General features: G+C 44.2%; 9 protein-coding genes and 1 non-coding gene across 10 annotated transcripts; 5 read left to right on the top strand and 5 right to left on the bottom strand.

The window, feature by feature from the left end:
* Positions 1–304: 304 nt before the first annotated feature.
* Positions 305–817, top strand: J056_000509 (uncharacterized protein; the record flags this gene model as incomplete). The annotated part of the gene is made up of 2 exons (XM_009270137.1): positions 305–628; positions 674–817. 2 exons carry the CDS (start codon positions 305–307, stop codon positions 815–817), a joined length of 468 nt encoding a protein of 155 aa, XP_009268412.1.
* A 32-nt stretch (positions 818–849) lies between these two features.
* Positions 850–2437, bottom strand: J056_000508 (putative serine-O-acetyltransferase cys2; the record flags this gene model as incomplete). Its single annotated transcript, XM_009270136.1, has 3 exons — positions 850–898; positions 949–1382; positions 1430–2437. 3 exons carry the CDS (start codon positions 2435–2437, stop codon positions 850–852), a joined length of 1491 nt encoding a protein of 496 aa, XP_009268411.1.
* A 113-nt stretch (positions 2438–2550) lies between these two features.
* J056_000507 (Transcription factor TFIIIB component B') lies at positions 2551–4590 on the top strand (the record flags this gene model as incomplete). The annotated part of the gene is made up of 3 exons (XM_009270135.1): positions 2551–2566; positions 2614–4094; positions 4141–4590. The coding sequence occupies 3 exons, from the start codon at positions 2551–2553 to the stop codon at positions 4588–4590; spliced, it is 1947 nt and encodes a 648-aa protein (XP_009268410.1).
* A 2060-nt stretch (positions 4591–6650) lies between these two features.
* J056_004880 lies at positions 6651–6731 on the top strand. The gene has a single exon. It is a non-coding gene; the product is annotated as a tRNA-Gly (tRNA).
* A 347-nt stretch (positions 6732–7078) lies between these two features.
* Positions 7079–7999, bottom strand: J056_000506 (uncharacterized protein; the record flags this gene model as incomplete). Its single annotated transcript, XM_009270134.1, has 1 exon — positions 7079–7999. The coding sequence occupies one exon, from the start codon at positions 7997–7999 to the stop codon at positions 7079–7081; it is 921 nt and encodes a 306-aa protein (XP_009268409.1).
* A 1086-nt stretch (positions 8000–9085) lies between these two features.
* On the bottom strand, positions 9086–12812 carry J056_000505 (Phosphatidylinositol 3,4,5-trisphosphate-dependent Rac exchanger 1 protein; the record flags this gene model as incomplete). The annotated part of the gene is made up of 3 exons (XM_009270133.1): positions 9086–11643; positions 11688–11814; positions 11862–12812. The coding sequence occupies 3 exons, from the start codon at positions 12810–12812 to the stop codon at positions 9086–9088; spliced, it is 3636 nt and encodes a 1211-aa protein (XP_009268408.1).
* Positions 12813–12910: 98 nt separating this feature from the next.
* Positions 12911–16743, top strand: J056_000504 (Rho guanine nucleotide exchange factor gef2; the record flags this gene model as incomplete). The annotated part of the gene is made up of 3 exons (XM_009270132.1): positions 12911–13973; positions 14022–16336; positions 16384–16743. The coding sequence occupies 3 exons, from the start codon at positions 12911–12913 to the stop codon at positions 16741–16743; spliced, it is 3738 nt and encodes a 1245-aa protein (XP_009268407.1).
* Positions 16744–16793: 50 nt separating this feature from the next.
* On the top strand, positions 16794–17303 carry J056_000503 (uncharacterized protein; the record flags this gene model as incomplete). Its single annotated transcript, XM_009270131.1, has 1 exon — positions 16794–17303. The coding sequence occupies one exon, from the start codon at positions 16794–16796 to the stop codon at positions 17301–17303; it is 510 nt and encodes a 169-aa protein (XP_009268406.1).
* Positions 17304–17372: 69 nt separating this feature from the next.
* Positions 17373–20052, bottom strand: J056_000502 (Syntaxin-22; the record flags this gene model as incomplete). Its single annotated transcript, XM_009270130.1, has 5 exons — positions 17373–18901; positions 19110–19264; positions 19318–19885; positions 19937–20001; positions 20048–20052. The coding sequence occupies 5 exons, from the start codon at positions 20050–20052 to the stop codon at positions 17373–17375; spliced, it is 2322 nt and encodes a 773-aa protein (XP_009268405.1).
* Positions 20053–20169: 117 nt separating this feature from the next.
* J056_000501 (uncharacterized protein) lies at positions 20170–21105 on the bottom strand (the record flags this gene model as incomplete). Its single annotated transcript, XM_009270129.1, has 2 exons — positions 20170–20744; positions 20805–21105. The coding sequence occupies 2 exons, from the start codon at positions 21103–21105 to the stop codon at positions 20170–20172; spliced, it is 876 nt and encodes a 291-aa protein (XP_009268404.1).
* Positions 21106–21340: the final 235 nt, after the last annotated feature.

Below are 21340 nucleotides of genomic sequence, written 5' to 3'. Positions count from 1 at the left end.
GCAGACTAGTGCATTTAAGCGGCGGTTGTGCTGCTCGGCTGAGCTTCTCTTTAAGGGGATATTTGTGAGTGGCACCAAGCGCACAGACCAAAACAAGTTGTGCGCCAAAAAGGACCTAAAGTAATTTTATGGAATATTCCGATATATCCACCAACACATGTACCGCTGAATCTTATGAACCGCCAAACTTTAATCACGTCGATAGCACTGGAAGCACAGCTAGGAATGGCTCATTTGAATTTCAGGCTACAAGCTACAAATCATTCCCGTAATAAACCCTTTTAAACAACAACAATCACTGCCAATGGACAAATTACATAACATAGTCAAACAAATAGACAGAAACGACGAGAATGTTAGCGTGCAAATTACCGCCATCAAAAACCTTATCGATCAGATTGGATCTTTGCAGGACTATGCAGGCTCGTTTGAGGAGACTCAGTTTGGGTCAGCAGCAATGCAACTAAAAACGGAAATAGATAATACAATTCCGCGTATACAAGATGTTCTCGTACAGAATGACAACCTTATTCAAAAAATGATGGACTTGTTCTTCGTATTAGACGCTGGTCCTCATCTCGACAAATTGTCTCAAGAGTTTGGTAGGTACCAGGAGACACATTTAGAGGTAAGCGCGAGTGAGCCACTAAAATCCAGCGCTAATTTGACTCAGAAACGCGACTTAATTGATGAATACAACATGGAACAACTCTATGTAAATGATTTAGTTGCTAAATGGCCGCAAGATAGCACCATCAAACAGCTGTCGAGTGAGATTGATGAGCTGTCATCACTATTTGCAAACTCTGGCCTTTGATCACAAAAGAATTACAACAAAATACGATATCCTCAAATCAAGAATCCTCTAATTGCACCACCAACATTGGATGTATCAATCCTGTTTGTTTATTGTTAGTATTGAAATTCTTAAGACTGTTTCAACCTCACAAGAAAGTATCGTGTCCCCACGGTCCATCTAGTGCGAAGAATTTCACGCGCTCAGGATCACCTCCCTTTCTCAAGCTATCAGCCAACTCTCTTTGCTGATCAAATGGGAATAGTATATCACTGTGCACCCCTATAATCAATACTGGTATCTTTGATAGTCTTGTTAAACCCTCAGTCAACTCTTGAGCGTATGGCACTGCTGGGGCTGTTGAAATGTATGGTTTGCGATTGTTGACCTGCACACTATCAAGTGAGGGCGGTTCCATTGAGTGCGATGTTTTTGATCCAAGCAGTTCCTTATTAACCTTGTTCTCATTTCTCTTGCGGTGTTGATCGATGTCCATCAGGGCTGGTTTGGTCATATCGAACAAATCCATTGCTTTGGAAACGTATATCAATGAGTTGGCATCGTATTTCAAACAGAATTGTTCTCCCTGTAGACGTGTCAGACATACTCCACAATAGATAAAGTCCGACTAACTTGATGATCAAGGTATGTTTCGATAAGAAAATCTGGGCACAGTTTAGGTGCATCTCCTGGATTGTTTACATTCGTAGCCATCTCATCATCTGACAAGGGAGTGACTCTCCTCTTTCTGCTGAATCTTTGTTCCCACTCAGGTCCAGATCTGTAAGTGATAGTGGCGATTTGTCTAGCCATCTTCATGCCTGTGTGTGGAGGCATACCATCGTAATAAAAACCTCTATTCCAATTTGGATCAGACATTAAACAACTTCTCTGAGCGAATCTCATGGCTACAGCGGTTGAACCTGATCGAGCAGTGCCGGAGATAGATATAATCGAGCGAACACGTTCAGGTTCAAGATGTGCAGCAGCGATAGACTGCATACCACCCATAGAACAACCGGCTGAAGCGTAAAGTTTGTGAATACCGAGGCTATCGATCAATCTCCACTGAGCCCTGACCATATCAAATTGAGTAATTATAGGGAATCTTGTACCATAAGGTTTACTATCTTCTGGGTGGGGAGAAGAAGGACCAGTGGAACCATAACAACCACCGAGGACGTTGGTACAGATAACAAAGAATTTTTCAGTATCAATGGCATAATCTGAGCCAGGACCGATGAATCTTTCCCACCAGCCAGGAGTATCATTGCCTGGATGAGACTTGGCGTGTGATGACGCACTCAAACCCGTGTGTAGGAGAATAGCGTTTGATTTGTCTTGATTGAGAGAACCCCAAGTTTCGTAAGCGATATCGAAATTAGGGAGTACACCGCCATAATCCAAGAGTAAAGGATAGTGTGAAGTGAAAGACTGATAAGTTGCTGGAGTGGGAGTTGCATATACGGGCTCTGGGCCCTCACCCTCAACGTCTTCAATTTTAACCTGATTTTGATTGTTTTGTTTGATGAATGTAAGCTTATTCGCCTGTGTCGCCAGCTTTGCTGCTCTTGATTCATTCGCATCCACGCAAGGGAAAGAAGGAGCATCTGGGCGTTGGTGGGGGATTGATGAGCTCATGAATCTTAACCCAAGCTGTAAATTCCCCCGACTAGCCGATTTGACAATTTTCATCATAATTAGAGTTGATAGTAAGTGAAGATGACGATCTTGGTTTCAAATTATCAAGTTAAATGAGCGGTAGAATCAGTGAGTGTGTTTTGTTATTTGATTAGCTGTTTAATCTGGCTTTATAGAGAAGGGTGGCCTTAAAATACCACCAAAATTGAACAACAAGGCTAGGAAACCACCTGGAAAGCCCAAGCAGAAAGAGACAGAGACAGATGCTGATCACCCACTTCCAACTCCACCAGCCACGCAAGACGCTCCTCAGTCTATTCACCAACAAGGTTCCAATGAGAATATCGAATTATCTCAGCCAACTCCGGCGATTGAGCAGATTGGGGAAAGCCAGGAAATTAACACTGGAATTGCTACACCTGCTCCCACACAGCAAATCCAACAACCTCAGCAATCCCAGCAATCTCAGCGGTCTCAGCAGTCTGAGCAGGCTACTGGTTTACCTACACCAGCACCAATCCAACAGCCTCAACTCCCTCAATCATCCCAGCAACCCCAACCATCACAGCAAAAGCAAGGTCCAACTCCAATCTTGCCATCAAGAGCTTCTTCCACCTTATCCTTCAATCAACGTTTCAATCACCAACAGCAGGAAGAAAAATCGCAGCAACCTCTAAATACAAGAGCATCACAGACGCCGCTTCAGACGCGAGCTGTTGTTACTCCTACATCATCAGCCGCTCCCCTTAACACCAGAGCTGCTCAAAATCCGTTACAGACGAGAGCATCTCAAGCAACCAGAGGAACTCCAGCTCAAGGAATAGAAGTAGGCACTTCATCGCAACAAGAAACCAACTTAATAGAAAAAGAAAATCAAACTCGCGCTAATACGAGAAAGAATGATGGCGAGGAGGACGATCAACTTGAAGAAGCCGAGATAAAAGCAAATAATGCAAAGCTATCAGCTAGGCAGTTACGCACACAGAAGATGAGAATGAAAAAGAGACCAATCGAGGAGATTTGGCGTGATGATCCGGAAGCTCAGCCAATAGACACAAGTACTTACAAAATGTCCGATCTCATTCACGATCCCGGCGTGGGCAGACTGAGTAGTAGAGTTGTTGACGTCACAAAGAAACACGCACAAATGAAAAAAAGGCGGAAAGAGGAGAAAGTTAGATTGAGAGAATTGAATGAAGAAGATTTGAAACAAGATGCTGGTGATGATGGTACAGGTCGCAGGCGAACCGTCGAAGATGAAGAGAAGCAGAGGAAGGAGAGAGATGAAACAACACGAAAGAAAAAGGAAGATAAGAAGGCCGAAAAGAAGCGTATTAAAGATCAGAGGAAAGCTGAAGAGGGTGTGGAGGAAGTAGTTGATGGCGATGATAACAATGAGTCTTCTTCCGATGACGATGAAGATGACGAGACAAATGACCAGCAAGGTCCGCAGATGAGATTGGTCAACGGAAAGCTTGTTATAGATGAGCAGTCTTTGCTTGTCGACCGTTCTGCGCATTCTCGTAACGACACTTCGGCGTATGAAGTTACCGAGGAACTCGATACGGATAGATTTGTGAATACCAATACGTGGAGAGGCAATGGAAGAGGTCGTCAAGACAGATGGACAAGACTTGAGACTGAAATGTTCTACGATGTGAGTATGTGACTTTACCCAGCACTCACGCTCACGTTGCTCTAAGGCTCTTAGTAGATTTGGCACTGACTTTGAAATGATAGCAATGTTGTTCAAAGGTCGTACACGCAGAGTTATTAAAGCAAAGTTTAGCAGAGAAGAGAAGTACAATAGTGATCTCATCACACAAGCACTCAAGAATAGAAAACCGTTTGACCTCATTGAGTATGGCAAGTTCATAGGCGTAGACCTCAGTGGTCCTCCGCCAGAAGTACGCCTTCCGACACCCTTGCCTCAAGGTGAAGATGTTCAGAAGAAGGAGGAGGACGCTGATGGAGCGGAGGAGGTCGTGAATCCAGACGAAGAGGAGCATCACGGTCGCGGCCGCAGAGTATCTGTCGGAAGTGCTTCTAGCAAACGCAAGCAATCTAGAGGACCAGGTGGACGTGATCCTGAAAACGAGGAGGGTGCCGAAGTAGTCGGTATTGTTGAAGGCGGCCAAGTTGTTGCCGCATAGAATAATTGATAGGAGTGTAATCAGTAGTGTACCATTTATAAATATCCTTGTATTTTAAACATTCCATGCATATAATCACCTCGTTAAACTTCGTTAATCTACGTTAACGGGATTGGTATAAAGAGGTAATTCTTCTCTTCCTAAAACTTTAAGACGGTTAGTGAACAACTAAAGTGGATTAGAAGCAATGCTCACACAGCACGTCAGGTACTCCAAAGGATCATATTCTATAGGTCGTATCCAGTCTATCGCAGATTTAATTCTGCCACTTTATCATTGGCTCGACGATGACTAGTGACCTCCTTCCCTTATTCACCGAGAACTCTGAGGTGGTAGCACGCTGCCAGCCTCTCGATGACGTGCACGCGAACTAATTGTCGACGTTGATTTCAATGTCTTGACGTGGTTTGTCGTGAGGGACTTGGAGTGTTTTCTGAGGCCATTATGATTGTATTTTTAATGATTTATTTGATTAATCTTTTATGTTCTAAAGCCTGATAGTCTGTTTCATGCCGGTGTGTAAAACACAGAAACTTACGAACCGTTTCGGGAGAGTAAGGGACATTGAGTAATCATCTACTATTCAAGCTAGCTTTTTACATGAGTCAATGAATTTTTATTAATTAGATCAAAGGCGCCCTGCAAATAACCAAGTCAGTGAGACTACAAACTTAGGGATTCCATATCCCGATAATTTGAACAATTTTGAAATGACATAAACTAGAGCATTTCAAATACATCCCAATATCAACCCTCTATTCAATATCAACCAACTTCGATTTCTCGACTGCCACCCATCATCTCAGAAAATGATTTACGACTTTTGAGATTTCTAAGTAAAAAGGCTTTATTGATAGCTCTGACTTAAAATAATACGATTATGCGATATTTAGATCCCTGGTGCTCGAAGTTGCGTCCTGCAAGCTGATCGGAAGCGGTGACTCGAAATCGCTCTGGAGCACGCTATAGGATATATTTGGAGGATGTTACGCTCTTAATCAATGGAAATTAATATTTTTACCTGTGGATACCGCAAGTACATAAAAATCTCTGTTATTCAGCTCTACAAACTCGGAAAAAGTTAAAATTTGTGTGGCGTTTACAGGACTCAAAACTGGCACCAAGGAAAGAATTTTGCTATTTTGCCTCATTTCACACTTTGATGAAGGGTTTTAAACTTAGAAAAGTGGGGGACAGCCACACTCTGAAATCGGGGGTTTGGCATCAGCTCAGAAAAATTCGAGAAAACTAAATAATGAAGGGAAGGCAATACTGGAACTCTCATTGGAATATTAGTTCTCGATACATTTCACTGTTCAAACTTTCAGGAATTACAACGACTTGTACGGCAACTCCTTCGACGTGTCAGAACCACTGAGTCATTTTAGGACGCTGAGCGGTAAAAGCTATATCGGATGCCGTTATTAGAGAGGTTCTTAGATATATTTTATGGCTATACTGGTCTATCATGTCAGCATTTATCAGATCAACTCCCCCAATACCAGATTGCGATGCACAGTAAAGCCAGATCCCAACAGGCGGCGTAAATAATTAGCACAGCTTTATTCAAACACAATTCTAAGTTTTTAAAACTTTCATATTAGTGTTAATCACAGCATCGACAAGAAAAATCCTAATGTTAGCGTGTAATCAGAATTAGAAAAAGAAAAGTATTAATTAGTTCTATTTATAACTGAGTGTTTTGGATGAAAGATCTTAAGAATTTGCTGTCAAGGTGTATAAAAATATGGTTTATACAATTTTTCTTTTAATTTGAAAGGATTCGTCATGCTGCGACAATCTCGATTGAAGAGCATTGTTTTGTTTATAATAGATGTATTACAGTAAAATAACACCCTCTATCAAGCTGTAAACGTCTTGATCTTTGTGAGGTGGAAACTTTGCACAAAGGGCAAGGCGCTGTGATTAATAAGAGAATTAAGTCTAAATTGTATAAGAGTAAAAAAAAATTGTTTAAATAATTTAAATTTGGGGTCTTCTCATTGTTCTCTGCGTCCCGACCGCAATTTGATATTATAAGAAAAACTCTATCCGCATAGGCATTAATGGGGTAGTGGTAACCTCGATCGTTGCCACTCATCAAGCTCGATCGGCCCCCGGTTCAATTCCGGGTTAATGCATCCTTTTTGGTCATTCATCGTAATTCGATAAGTATTAAGTCGTTTCAATTTTAAACAATTCGAATTTTTAGCTAGCGGAACTACCATTTCAGAAAACAGATAATGTTAGCATCATTGCTTTGTCTCAAAGGCCTTCTTGTTCAATACCATAACTTCCCATCTTATCTCTTTCTTCTCGCTGACGTATCTCAGTACAGTGACGTTATGGTAGAGCTACACAGCTCTTACACTTTTATGGTCATAATTTTTTTGCACTCATATGCACCTGGATGTTGAATCACATAGATCGATATTACAACACTGACAGCGCGAATTTATCCCAAAAAGCACGCTACTTTATAAAAAGCTTAGCAGTTGTTGCTGTCACATGAGCCTTGCTGGATCATACGGTATGAACCTTTGTTTTTCATGTCATCAGGCAACTCCATACATGAAGGGCCCTGCACATTCCAACAAGCATCTTGACATACGCAGCCTGGGTGAGGGGTACCAACTAGCTGCAAAGTGCTTGTGCTGCCAAGACCACCAGGTAGTTGCAGAGATTTGAAGTCACCACCGTTGATACAGCCTGGGTCGGTAGTTCTGAAGTTGATTGAGCAGTCCAAGGTGCAATACTTGTCTTTACACATGCGGTAGTATCCGACGCCTGGTACACCATAGTCTCGTCTGTCGAGTGCAGGTGAAGTGGGGCTGTCAACAGCATCAGTGAGACCATCGGCGACGTTGTCAACAGTTTGTTCCAGTATATCGCCATCTTCGCTGACTTGCTCCGATACTTGCTCTTGTTCTTGCTCTTGCTCTGAGTTGGAATCATCATAGTATTTATCCTCCTGATAATGTTCATCCTCGTAGTCTTCGAGTGTTGGAATTGATCTGCTTGATCTGTCTGGGCAATCGTTCGATGGGCATTTGCCTCCAATGAAACGGAGTGACTCATGTTGTCCAACGTAGTAGCAATTGCCCTCAGGAATAATGAGACCAGCGCAGTCTGGAACTGGAGCATTAGAGTTGGACAATCCTGTTATACAATCGAATTGGCATGGAGAGCTTGCGTCTGGTGATTTGACAAGCGAGAAGCATTGGACGTTGGTGCCGTGATACTTGACGTATTCGTTGCTGCCAGCGCTGAAACAGCCCGGGTTGTTTACGCTAAAGTCTACAGAGGCATTCTCGGTACATGAGGGGTCTGAGTAGAAGGTTGCATAGGTGGTTGCATTGACGATTGTGCTTGTCAAAGCAGCAGAGAACAGGAGTAGCTTCTTGAACATTGTTAAAGTGTATCAGTTGGAAGGTTTGTAAAGAAAACATCACAGGCACCTTCGCAGTTTAAATAGTGCGAGCCCCACACTTAATTAAGTCAGTCAGAATGAGTAACACCTTAATTTAAGCGATGGGCAAGCCTGCGAACAGGCACATTACGACGACAGGATGAAGAAGCTGTCCCTTGATGATATATTGTAGCAGTGATCTGGTTTTTTATCGGGTTAGCGGGATTTTTTAGAATTCACCGAGTGTGCCTTGACATAAATGACACCATCATTTTGATAAAAATTCCGAAGGGCTGAGAATGTGATAGGAGGAAAAAAACCCTGAAAATCGGAACAATAACCGCATTTTATGCTTATCACAACGCAAGTACATTTCTGCTTGTTAATTTGTTAGGCGAAAGTAGTGACCTTAGCGGTAGTACCTTGATTTGAGATGACGAATGATAGCATATCACAGTGATGGAACACTGTGAATACCAGCTCGGAAGTATTAGGGTGGAGCAATAGAGAGGATCGAATTCAATGTCCGATGAACGCCATTGATGTTTGATCATGCAAGGATAAGGTGTGTCAGCGGGAGGATTATAAATGGCTCACGATTATGAAGGGTCATACTTGCCGAGTGGTGGAATGGTGGAATGCTTGTGTAAGACTATCTTCTCCCATGATCGAGTACATGTGCCAGCTTTTCAAAGAATTTCAGTGTAGCAAGCCCAATAAGCGATATAGATAGTGAAATGCAAACATTTATGTCAAGATACATATCGTCATTGTCATTGGTTGTTTAGTAATACAAGTTGGTCGTGTTGTAGATTTGACACCGAAATATAAGTCCAGATTGATAATTGGTTTGATTCAAGGGTGATTAGAAGATATTGGCAATATTTGAAAATCTGGAAAAGTTTAGCGCGTAAATCTGCGGTATCTTTTTTTTTGTCTTGGTTATTGTCTTATTTTCTTTCTTACTCGGAAATGTGATGTTGATTTGTTTGATCAAACGGTTACGCACTATGTGTGCAGTAAAAATAAGCTAGAAAGTGTCAGCTACTTGATCCACATGCAAATCAAAACTCACCTTACACACACTCAAACGCGCGTGAAGTTCATCTTAGTGAGGAAAGCCTTGAGACTCTTTTTACGATTGAGCGTGCCACTGTTAGACTGCTCGTCGCCATTTTCAGAAGTGGCAGAAACGGGGGTAGAAGCCGATGAATCTTTACCCTTTTTGCTCTTTTTAGATTTGTTCGAGCTAAACGAATTCAGTCTGGAGAGAAGATTAGGCGAGCTTTTTGAGACGCCCGATCTGTTCGATGATTTTTGTTTAGTGGATTTAGGCGTCTCACCAGCAGTACCTGTCTCAGGAGTATTAGGATTGGTTATATTGTTCTGATTGCTCTGCGTCATCTGCGTCATGTGTTCATTCTGCGGACCAAAATCATTCACTCCTCCCTCCTCCTCCATTGCCTTTTTCTCATGCTCCCTTTGCCTCACTCTCTGGCGCCATTCTGCACCACCATCCTCGCCGATAACGAGCTTTGGGAGCTGCGGAGCACCTGCGTGCGACGCTTCAGTCGAAGTGCGCGACAATGCTGGAGCGGAGTGGTCCGTTCTTTTACCGCGAAAGTGTGGCTGAGGAGGTTGTAATGGGTGGACAGGCAAGTGTTGATGGGCGCTACTGAGGCTAGCAGCAGGCGAGATGCGTCTGTTTTTCGATTTTCTCGAGCTGGGTTTGAAAGCGTCAGGCGAACCCTCACTATCGCTCTGACTCTGTCCAAATATGAAGAACTTATTGATGGGAGACATGCGCCCGACATCGCCAGGAAGATCTAGCTGTGGGGTGTCCGTGTTGAGTTGAAGACCTTTCAGTGCACCTTCGTGGTCTTTCTCAAGCTCACTTATCGGCTCTCTCTCCTTCTCCCTCTCACGCTGCCTGGGTAGCATGAGCATTGAGAAACGTGAGCGGGACCGCTTGTGATTGCTGCCGTGTGCATGTGCATTACCATTGCTCACCGCACCTACCGCACTAGATGCCGACACAGCCCGCGGTTGCTGCACTCTCACTCGACCTTGTCCCCTTCCACGTTCTTGGGACGAGTCGCTGAGACGTTGTTTGGTGCGGTTTTGGGTAATAGTGTTATCCACTTCAGTATCCGTAATCACATCTGCATTCTCACTGACATCCGTATTTCCATGCGAAAAGGTAAAACTGCGTCTGACTGCAGGTCTCTCGTCCTTGTCTTTGTCTTGCTGCTTATCTTCATCAGGAGATTCTTCAGGTGGACCAATGTCGCCTTGTAAGTACTTGATATAAAGCGCCTCTGTCTCTGACAGTTTGCTAGCATTGGGGTTTTTGTGTTTAGCCAAGTTTTGCTCTGACGCACTGCTCTTGAGGGTCAGAGTGTTTTTCAATCCACTGAAACTGCGACTGTTACGCCTCACCCCGGCTACACTTTGAACAGGTGGTGGAATAGGTGCGCCCTCAGTTGCATATATGGCAGTCGGTGTGCTCAGTGGACTGCTGTTGGCACTACCTGGTGTAAAGTTTTTGATCGAGTCGCCAAATGAGCTGAAGCGGCTACTGAATGAGTGTCCCAACTTGCGACGATGCTTCAACTTGTCATCTACACTCACGTTAAGCGACCAATCAGACAATTCTGACAAATTAGCCATCGTTTCACTATTACCTCCTGTATTCAAACCGTTGGATAAAGTTGGTGCAGATGACTTGCGTTTCCGCCCGTACATTTCAGCGATCCGAGAAGGAGTTTTCTTGTGTCGACTGTGTGTAGAGCCAGGTGCGGATGACGTTGCACTATCTTCGAATATATCCCCAAATGAATTGTTCGTTCCATCCTTGGTATCGAGGTACACAAAACTTCTCCTGCGTTTCACTTCAGCTTTCTTTGTAGTATTTGCGGTATTTGAATTGTGTATAGTGTTCGTATTGTTAGCAGATGGGTTGGGATCTTGATTTGCCATCATATTGAGATCGGCGTGCACAGAGTGCATCTTGCGTGGTCGAGCTGGTCTGCGTAGATTTAAAGCAGCCATGTGACGAGCCTGAGAGATTTCCTCGGAGAGTATTGAAGACATGCACTTGTCGACAGCAGCGCGAGGTGCACTAGGAGAGCGACGGAGAACGAGGGGTTCAGCAGGGTTACCGTTATGATAGACAAAGCGGGTACTGCTAGTAGTGTTGATACTAGGAGCAGTCTCAGGTGGGGGAAGAAGATTATAAGTGAAAGAGGTGGCAGGTGTGGGGAACTCCTGGGGTAACTGGGATTGAGGTTGGGGTTGTGGGGAGTGATCAACGTCAGTCGCGATGGGCAGAGAGTTCCTTTTTTGGGCTGAGACACGGAAGTGCTGGGATTGTTGGGCGGATTGTTCCTCAACATCCTCAGCAGTTGCTGAAACAGGAGCAGTTAGTTTTCTGTGGGCGAGAGAGTAGGCGACGTTAGTGGGGAGAGCCTTGATTGAGTTGGAGTGAGACATGGAGTTGACGTAATCTTGTGACCACATCCTGCGACTAGTTGAGATGGAGTTGATGATGGCTTTCATCCAGATGTGCTTTTCAGAGTCGGAGCAGCAGCTGAATTCGAAGTGTTGTAGGTGAAGGGAGAGTCTAAAGGAATGGTGCATGAGACCTGAAATTATCAGAAGGGGAGTGAAAAAGGGAAGAAAAACGTACCATCACCAGAGGGAACATCAGTGACGTGCCATAAGTCCAAAGGAAACCAGTATCTGGGTTCATAGATGGTAGATTTGCGTATTTTGACGAGAACAAGAAAGCGTTCGTAAAGAAAAGCGCCGAGGTACTGTTGGTTGGATGAGATAGAGTAGTGAGAGGTAAGAAAAACCCCACCTTTACTTTAAGTGGAGGGATTAGAGGTAGTTTTGAGTTGTGTACAAAAACATCTAGTGCTCCAACCAGTTTTGCAGTGCCAAAAGAGTTAATTTCGAGGGAGGAGAGATTGGAGTGGCCTTCACAGCGAGTAGCGATGAGTTGGCTTTTCTCCTGTTGCTCACATTCAAGTCTAGCTTGATCAGCTTTCATCGCGACTTGTTTCATAATATGGAGTGCTTGATCAATGTGAGAGTCTTTGTGGTTGGAGGTTTTAGAGAGGCTGTCTAGAAGTAGAGGATATCTACAGACGCGTTGAATAGGTTTGATGAGGTAGTCTTTCAATTGTAATTTGTTGTTTTGTGGGTGAAATTGTTGGGATAAAACAAAGCATTTGCGCTCGTAGTGATGCCAAATGGGGAGGTTAGAGGAGGAGGATAATTTCGATAAGGCACGTGGGTGATTAGCGCAGAATTCGTTGTATATGTCGAAGTAAGGTGCTTGATCGATGAAGCTGTTTGCAACTTTATCAGTACATCTGTCAATTGTGCGCTTGTGAATAGCAGAACCAGGACCAATGGTGAAGGTATCTAGCTGCAAGTGCTCATCATCGAGTACTTTGTTAATAGAAGCCGTTATACGTGAATGTAAAGCGAGAATAGATGAAATATTTCTTTTGATTAGATTTCTAGTTGGATAGGATAGGGCTTTGGGTAGGTTGTCCAAGTAAACGTTTACCAGTATTCGTAGGTCGTTGTAGTATTGCGTCTCAGTATTAACCAACTCAAGTAGTAAATGATAATTCCTTATAACGCTCTTATCCGTAATTGATAAAGATCTAGAGGAGATTGAAGTTGTTTTCGTTAAAGTGGAAGACAAGCACGATGAGGATGATGATGATGATTTCGTTGTTGGCGTTGTTGATGGCTCACACGTAAACTCATATCCACAAACTGTCGATCTCCTCTTCATCGTTGTTTACCAAAAGATTTTTAATTAATTGCTGCCCAACACCAACCGAATTTGGTAGTTTGAATTGAACCATCAATATCAATTAAATAATTAAAAATATGTCATCACAGCATAAGGCTTTCTTCTGTGATGTTGTATTTGATGGTTGTTATTGGGACATCGGCGAGAATCTCATCTCTCCTTCCCTGAACTCCTCGTCTCTCCCACCACCACCAACCAAATCTCCGAATATACAATCATTTCAACAGCAACTCAATGAATTAATCAGCACTGAGAAATCTTACGTTAAAAGGATCACTGCTCTCAAACTCAATTACGCCGATCCATTGAGACAATTCGCTAAACACAAAGACACTCAAATCATAAACCACTTTGACGCCAAATCTTTATTTGCAAACATTGATCAGATTTTGCACATCAATTACTCCTTCCTCACCGAATTAGAACACGCGAATGAATTTAACATAGGGAATATTTGCATGTCTCACTTTCCCTATCTCACTCCTTACAACCAATATTACTTTAACAGGCAGAAATCCGTTGAACTGTTCAAGGACCTATTGAAGAAGAAATCTTTTGTCGAATTCATCGATAGAACCCAATGGCAGACTACGGGTATCAACAATATTGGCTTAAGAGAGCTGCTAATGGAGCCTGTCCAACGAATCCCCCGCTATATCCTCCTCCTTCAAGGTATGATGAACTATCTTGACCAATCTCACGATCAACGCTCCCTACTCTTTCAAGCTCTCGATTTAGCCTCAAAGATCGCCTCCTGTGAAGCTGACGAGACTACTAAACGTGCCACTCTAATGCACACTCTCCAAAGAAACATCCAAGACTTTCCCCCAAATCTCATCTCACACAATCGCACTCTAATCGACTCCATCGACGTTGACGACCTTCCAACTCCTCTTACTAGTCACATTGACGACCCTCTCCCATGCACTCTCTTCCTCTTCAACGATAAGTTGGTCATCGCTAAGCGTCCCTCTGCTCACGCAAGAGGTCGCAAACTCTCCGGTCTTGATGACTTGGACGCTTCCAATCCTTCATCCACACCCGCCAAATCCTGGGGAATTGGTATAGCAAAGCATCAACTGGTTTGTAAAGTTGTTGCTGACCTATCAGATGTAACTTTGACCGATTTATCACATCAAGGTGACTGGTTTTTTTCCTGTGTTAGTAACCCACTAACACACAATTCAGAACTCGGTATTGTCTTCAACAACTCAGCGTTCGCTGATTGTGACGATGAGCGGTTTAACAGATCCTCCAAAGCCTTCTCCGCAACGCAAGTGTCTTTCTCTCCATCAGAACCTCTCTCAACGGACAGTCCAATGACGCGGTTCATTTCGAGTACATGGAAACAGCAGGCCATTTTAAGTACATTGTCAACCGGCGGAGATGCCTGTGCCAAGATATCCCGCGACTGGTTGCCATTAGAGAGTGGTGGTGTAAGCAGTGGGCGGGGGAGTGGGCGAGCTCGACTCTACTACAATGTGTACACATCCCGTGACCAGTGGTTCAGATCAGCACACAAAAGCAAAGCAGTTTTACACATGGACGGGAGCGGAGGGGTTGCTGATGCCATTCCACTCGGCGAGGCAGGCACTTGTCCACTAATAGTGATGCGTGCGCAAGTCAACAACGAACACGACGACGTGCACCTTACCACGACTTTCAGTAGTCCACCCGAAGAGTTGGAAGAGAGTGTGGATATGGCTGGCGTTTACGAACGTCTCGTGTGGCATATCCAAGCGGCACGTCTGTACGACTATACACCTGCTGGCTTAGCGCCAAATCTGACAGTGGGAGGACGCAAGCGTGAGCGGGCACCATCTTCACCGACAAAGAACAAATTCGAGAGCGTATCTAGGGGCTTCTTCAAGCACGGCGCGGGTGTTGCCAATGGGAGGCTGGGTGTACCTGACGCAGACCTCACGAACTCTACCAATTCACACTCGCACCGCCGCACACGCTCACTAGCGAGCAAGTCGAGCGGTAATTTAACAATGGGGAGTGTAAACAGCGAGGTGACATCTACACCTGCAACGTCGGTAGATCATCGCGGATCGGCGCCTTCTCATTCCACCCTTGCACACACTCACACGCGTACACCCAGCCCACTGCCCAAATCGCCGCCAGCACCGGCCGTATTCGAGCGCAAGGTGAAACGCAAGCAGACGCCACCTGCAGCTGACGCCGAGCGGGAGGCTGAGGCAGAAGCCGTTGCGCGCGAGCTACACAAGCGGAGGACGACGGAAGCACAGATCGACCACGAGCGCCGCCTGGCTGTTGCTAAGGCCGAGGAAGAGGTGGAAATGCTCGACTACAGGGATGGCGTGCGTGCTTCCTATCTCGAAAGACCTCGCTCGCTTCCCCCTCCCTCGAGCAATGTGGGTGTGGTGGGTGTGAGCGTTGCAAGGAGTGAGAAGAGTGGGAGTGATAGTGGGAGTGAGAGTGAGAGTGGGAATGAAAATGAACATGGTTACCCACTCGATCCACCTCTCCCGCCCCGCTCTCATAGCAGCCTAGCTACTGCGGGTAATTACAGCACTCGCTCGGACGCTTCGACGTCGCTGCCTTGCGGTAGTGACACAGATGCACGCACGAGCGACGCCACCAACGGCAATGGCAGCACTATCTCTAATTCCACCAGCGTTGACTTAAAATTCGGCGAGAATGATTCGTCACAATTCCCGCGTTATGAGGATGCGGAAGAGGAGGCAGATAACGACACAGACGAAGACATTGCAGCTGCAATAGCTCGCCAGCCTTCCTACATAGCCGGTGGGGCTGATGAAGCGATAGTGCGTGAGGGCAGAGCAGGATTGAACACAGTCAGCAGACGGCGGTCGACGAGTGTACCTACGCACTCTCACACTTACACCACCAACCACACACCCACTCCCACTAGCCCTGACCAACCCCATCCGGAAAGCGTCAGCAGCTCACTCATTCCCCCCGAACCGGCATTCAGTATGTCGAGGCAGACTACCAACTCGTCCGCGTGGTCACGCAGTACTGGTACAAGTTCAGGTCTGAGGTCGGGAGTAATGTCGCCCGGTGCAAGGAAACCGTTCGGACCGCGCGATCTCACCCGTAGTACTGGTAGCACAAGTAGCAGGAGCACCCTTAAATCTACTCCGAAAGTCGGGAATGCGTACAAGATGGATTTGCCTGTCGTACGTCCTTTGAGTATTCCAAGTAAGAATGTTGCAGTGGAGCAAGTGGAAGTGAAGGCGGAGTCACAGCCAAAACCACAGCCACTCAAACCATCCAAGTCAACCAAGTCAGTGCCGGAGGATGGCTACGGCTACACGAGTGCACTGGATGAGTGGGTGTACAATGACACTGCTGATACCTCAGAGAAGGAGAACAAGGACCGTAAGATAATGCCTCCTCCTAAATCCGAGATTGTCAGGGTTGATGTCGGTTTGAGCGAGAGGAAACGCAAGTGGGAAGAGATTTGTCACAGTGCAGGCACTACCGATGAAAGTCTCAATTTCCTTATAGACAGTGTGAGTTCGGTGGAGTGCCATTCATACCCATCTGACACACAATACAGCTATCAGATGACGCAAGAACACTGAAAAAGACTAAATCCGGCCAAATCGACAGCAATTCATTCGCGGAAATGGAAAGATCACTTGAATTGCAAGTACAGGTAGCGCGACAATTGCAACAGCGTCAAAAAGCAGACGCAGAACGCACGCACAAGCTAGAGAAGCAATTGAATGAATGCAAGAGTGAGATAAGCGTTCTATACGAATCATTCAATGAGGAACTCGACGGTATGTATGCGGATGTGCATGCCGTTGATGGAGTTGAAAAAATGGCACGGGATTTAAGCGTAGCCAAGGCACAACGTAATGAATATTTGAAAATATCAACGGAATTGAAACAACAACTTGATCTTTTATTGTAAAGGTATTTGTAATAATTTTTATAGCTATATTGCTGTTGTTGGACAATCACATGAGAACGGGGAGAACGGGGAAAAATGTGCAAACACTGGCGGAAATACTCAATAATAACGAATTGGCGGAGGATTTTAGGACATTTTTAGAATACCAGGAGCACTCGATTGAGAATCTCAACTTTATCTTGTGGTTTTTATCTTATAAGAGTAGATGGAGTGGATTGAGTGGAATAGAGCAGGATAAGTCACCTTCGTGTAGATTAAACAAGTGGAGGAAGAAGACTAGCATAAACACACAAGAACAACCATATAGACGTGAAGTTGATCACATAATCAGCGTCTACTTCAACAATCTCAGCCAATTTGAACTAAATCTCCCAGAAGATATCCAATCATACACACTCGATCTACTCCGCACTTCAACACATCCGGATTGCTTCACGAAAGCATACGAACACGTAAACTACTTAATTCAAACATCATCTATACCTCAATTCATGGCTTGCAAGTATCCTCAACCTACAAAGACTCCTTCACGTCTGAAATCTTTCTTCAAGAGATTGTAATTTTACCTTATAGAGTTATTTATTTATTATTTCTTAATAGTACACTTTTACAATTAGACATTTTTGTTCTTACTTCTTATCACGCTTGCTGCTTAGTAGCTTGAACTTCCTTCTTTCACCACTAGATGACACCAGCTGGCTTGTTTCTGGACGCAAATAACTAAGCTCATCATCCTCACTATCTTCGAATACATGATCAATCCCGAAAAGATAATCAAAGTGCTTGACTAAAATTTTGACGAATATCGCTGATAAACAAACTGACGGACATATTACGAGTACTAGATTTGATAGGGTCATTTTGTTCACCTCACTATTATCAGCTGTCAACTTAAGAATTTTCATCGTTAGTCGTAATAACCAATAGTTTGAATGCGGTAGTTCTGATAGAATATCTTTCAACAGCTTCAAATCGACATCACTACTGTCAATTTGATCGCATTGTTTATAGTTACACTTTAATGCAGCTGCTGGTGTGTCATCTGAGGTAACTGCATTTACTTTATATGATATCTGCATGAAATCGTTGAATTGTGGTATATTCTCATTTGTGAGTATGTTATGTGGTAATTCCCTTAAATAAGCTTTGAATATTGATGCAACGGCGTGTGGATCTAGTATGGAAGGATGTATATCTCTCAAATAGATATCACTCCCGCTATCAAATTCATTGCGAAGTTGTAATATCTGTGAAGACTTCCCTGAAATCCTGAAAATACCTTCTTCAACCATTGCCCATTGAATGAGATATTCAAAGCATCTGATTACCAGACATGGCAAGTACTCTTTTGCTTCAATTGGTATTTTCCATAGCGAAGGAGATTTATCAATCTTAGTTGTGTATGTGGATTGCCACAAACATGCACCAAATACTAAACGCTGATTTGGGTATCCAATGCGCAATCTGTAGTTGAGGATGCTATTCTGGGGACTAGACTTACCCAAGTCGTTAAAGTGTAAACTCGAGAATGCTTTACCGAGCATACCACGTTTGCTGTTATCTTTCGAGTCCTTGGACTCTTTGTGGTTATTGTCATACGAAGAAGACTCCGTCGAAATCTGAGGAGTTGAGAGTGAGTTTGTGAAATTTGGCATCCATCCTTGTATTTTATGAGAGAGGTATTCCGTTGATAAATTTCTATGATGGGTTGAAGATGGTTTTAGTGTGGGAGTATAAGGTGATTGATGTTCTTGTGGTTGATGGCTGCTTGTAGGCGAGTTGAAGAGCTGGAGACTTGGTTTAGTTCTTCTTCTGAGACTATTCCTCGTGATGGTACCTAGTGTACCTGTAGACGACCTATTAGACCGCATATCCGATCTGAAGTCTTCTTCCAGTGTGTGTGTTTGTGTTTGTATGTGTGTATGCGTATGTGCATGCGCGTGACTACTCGTGGACCCTGACGCACTGCCAACGTTATTGAACATAGTAGAAAGCGGCCGCTTATTCAACTCTGCCGTAGTCGATTCAAATTTGGGGCTGGAAACCGTCGGTGTTGACCTCGCTACTTTCTGAGACTGAGGACTTTCATCGTGATTGGAAGGGGAGCTGTTCTGTATAAAGTAAATCAACGCGGGTGATATGGTGGGTGAGGTGGGCTCTAGGAATTCATTGGCATTGTGTTTGATCTGCATCAATACAGTATTGATGGATTCCGTACAATAAATCAAACTAGGCCAATGCGACGTCAATTAAACTCGGAATGAGATGAGAATGAGTTGAAAATTATAAAATCAAAACGAGTATTACAATCAGTATTACTATTGTAAGTATTAGCAATAAGCATAGTGCTCTCTTTCCCGCTTTACGCTGGTACTCGTGCGCAGAAATTAATTGGTCATTAGCTCTGTTGGCATCTGAGGAGATATTATCTACGTTTGACTCTATATTGTCGAGCATTCCACCCTGTTCAACGACAATTCCACCTAGATCTCTAAAAATGTCGTTTAATTCGTGTATACCGCTGTGTGGAGTGTGAGCAGTAGCCAGAGCTTTTTTTTTTTATAAAACACGCACGTCTCAATATCTCTAATCTCGTGATCACGCTCCTCAATTAATCCATCTTGGTATGCCATTTCAGCTTCTGTGATTCTACGCGGGTGTATTTGTTGTTGGTGTTGTTCCTGTTGCTGCTGCTGCTCTTCTTGCAACTCTCCCTGGTATATATCCTGGTGATTATACAGCACCTCATCGGGCTGGGCTGGCTGGGCTGCCCCTTCAACTCTTCTCGACAGCTCCTTCTCCGTCGACAATTTCGTTCGCTCCGCTGCATCCTTCTGCACTCTCTGGAATGACTGCAAAGCTCCACTAAAGTCTCTGCTAATCTTGGACTGCGTGTTGCGTATTATCTGTGGACTATTCGCCGGATGTGCGCCATAATCCCAGTTTGTAAAATTACGCACGTTCTCAGTGGTATTCTTGACAATGAGCCTTGTAGACTCAAGTAGCTCATGTAGTCTGTCCCGTGAGTCACCTTGCTCTTTCGCTGTGCCCAAAACAGCTACGATACGGTTGATACCTTGTATATTACCGTTTATTTTAAATATACTAATGCTCAGCTTATCTTTGAGCTGTATGAACTCATCTGTTGTTGGTGAGAGCTGTGAGCTGTGCTTTGTATATCCGCTCAACCCACTCGAAACGCCGGGTGATTCGTTGGGCGTAGACAGTGGCACGCCTCCACTTTCCAAGTCATTGAAGCTGGTCACCGTGAGATCACCCAGAGCTTGATAATCACTGCACCTACCTCATCGTGGTGATGTACAAACTCAGTTATCTGTCCATGTAGTTTAATATAATCAATATTAGTATCATTAGCATCATTAGCTATACAAGTCTTGTATCGTAACCAAAATTCGTTATTTTCCTTCATTCATATCCAATCGTGATGTGATGCAGCTGGGTTATATCGTGAGACACTGCCATCTTCTCAAGAACGCGGCTGATAGTGGGTGATACCTTGAGCAGATTTGGTGTGCATATTGGGGCGAGAGCTGTGCGTGTGTATTTCAAATTTCCGTGTTCACGTCCACCTCCACCTACCCGTATGTATTCATTGAGGTAAACCATTGTCGATGTCAAGGAGACATTGCTCCAGCTCCTATATAATATAACAGCATATTGTAGGTATCTAGAGGCTGGCATTTTCTCGCTAAACACTTTCTTAAGTTTCTCCGCCGAGCCTCTGAAGTCATTCCCGGCGTACAAGAGCACTTTCTCGAGATTGGGGAAGGAGGTGAGCAGCAAGTCCACCACATCATCCGGCTCACTATCTTCGAGGTAGAAACTCCTGCATTCGAGCACCAGCGTGGATATATTCTCCATGACAATATTCTTCATAGCAAGTATGTGGTAAAGGGAACTCAACGTTACTGTCAGCTGGTGGAGGTTGGTGAATGCGCAAACGTGATTAGCTAGTGTGTTGATATACGAGCCCATTTTACCTGTTTTGAGTTATTTATGCGCTCATCATCCCCGGATTTCGACGTTTCACCCCCACCTACCTGACTTGGTGTTGTGCATATTCACGTAAAGCTTTCTGATGTAATCTGCACACGGTAGTATCGTCATTCGTTTCAGCTGCCCGTTAAAACCACCGATAAGCTTAACGGGAGTTTCTGAGAATGTGTAGTGGGACACCCCGCGTATTTTGCAACCCGGACCTCTAACGATGGCGAAATCGTTCTTTAGATTGAGGTTGTAGAGGTATTTACATGTCTTTGCGAGTTGCGGCTGCAGTATCAACACCATATCCAGCAACTCAGCAGGTAGTGAGTGCAGACTGGCTGGTTGTGTATCTACCATGGTTTATTGATCTTATGATATAAATTACACTAGTTGGTGGTATTTCCACAAGAATCAGTTGACTTTAATACCCGAAGTGGGTGACATTTGGATAGATGCCAAGTTTATACTTAAGATGTGTGTGTGGGTGCTGGCTAGTGAGTATATACCATTCCGGTTTACAGCACACAACCGCGAACGACGAAACAATGATATCAAAATTTTCATTTCATCGTAAAACACAAAACACAAAACA

Source organism: Wallemia ichthyophaga (genome assembly GCF_000400465.1).
Source record: "Wallemia ichthyophaga EXF-994 unplaced genomic scaffold scaffold10, whole genome shotgun sequence".
Taxonomy (NCBI): domain Eukaryota; kingdom Fungi; phylum Basidiomycota; class Wallemiomycetes; order Wallemiales; family Wallemiaceae; genus Wallemia; species Wallemia ichthyophaga.
The sequence above is the reverse complement of the archived record's forward strand: the minus strand, read 5'-3'. Positions and strand labels throughout refer to the sequence as shown.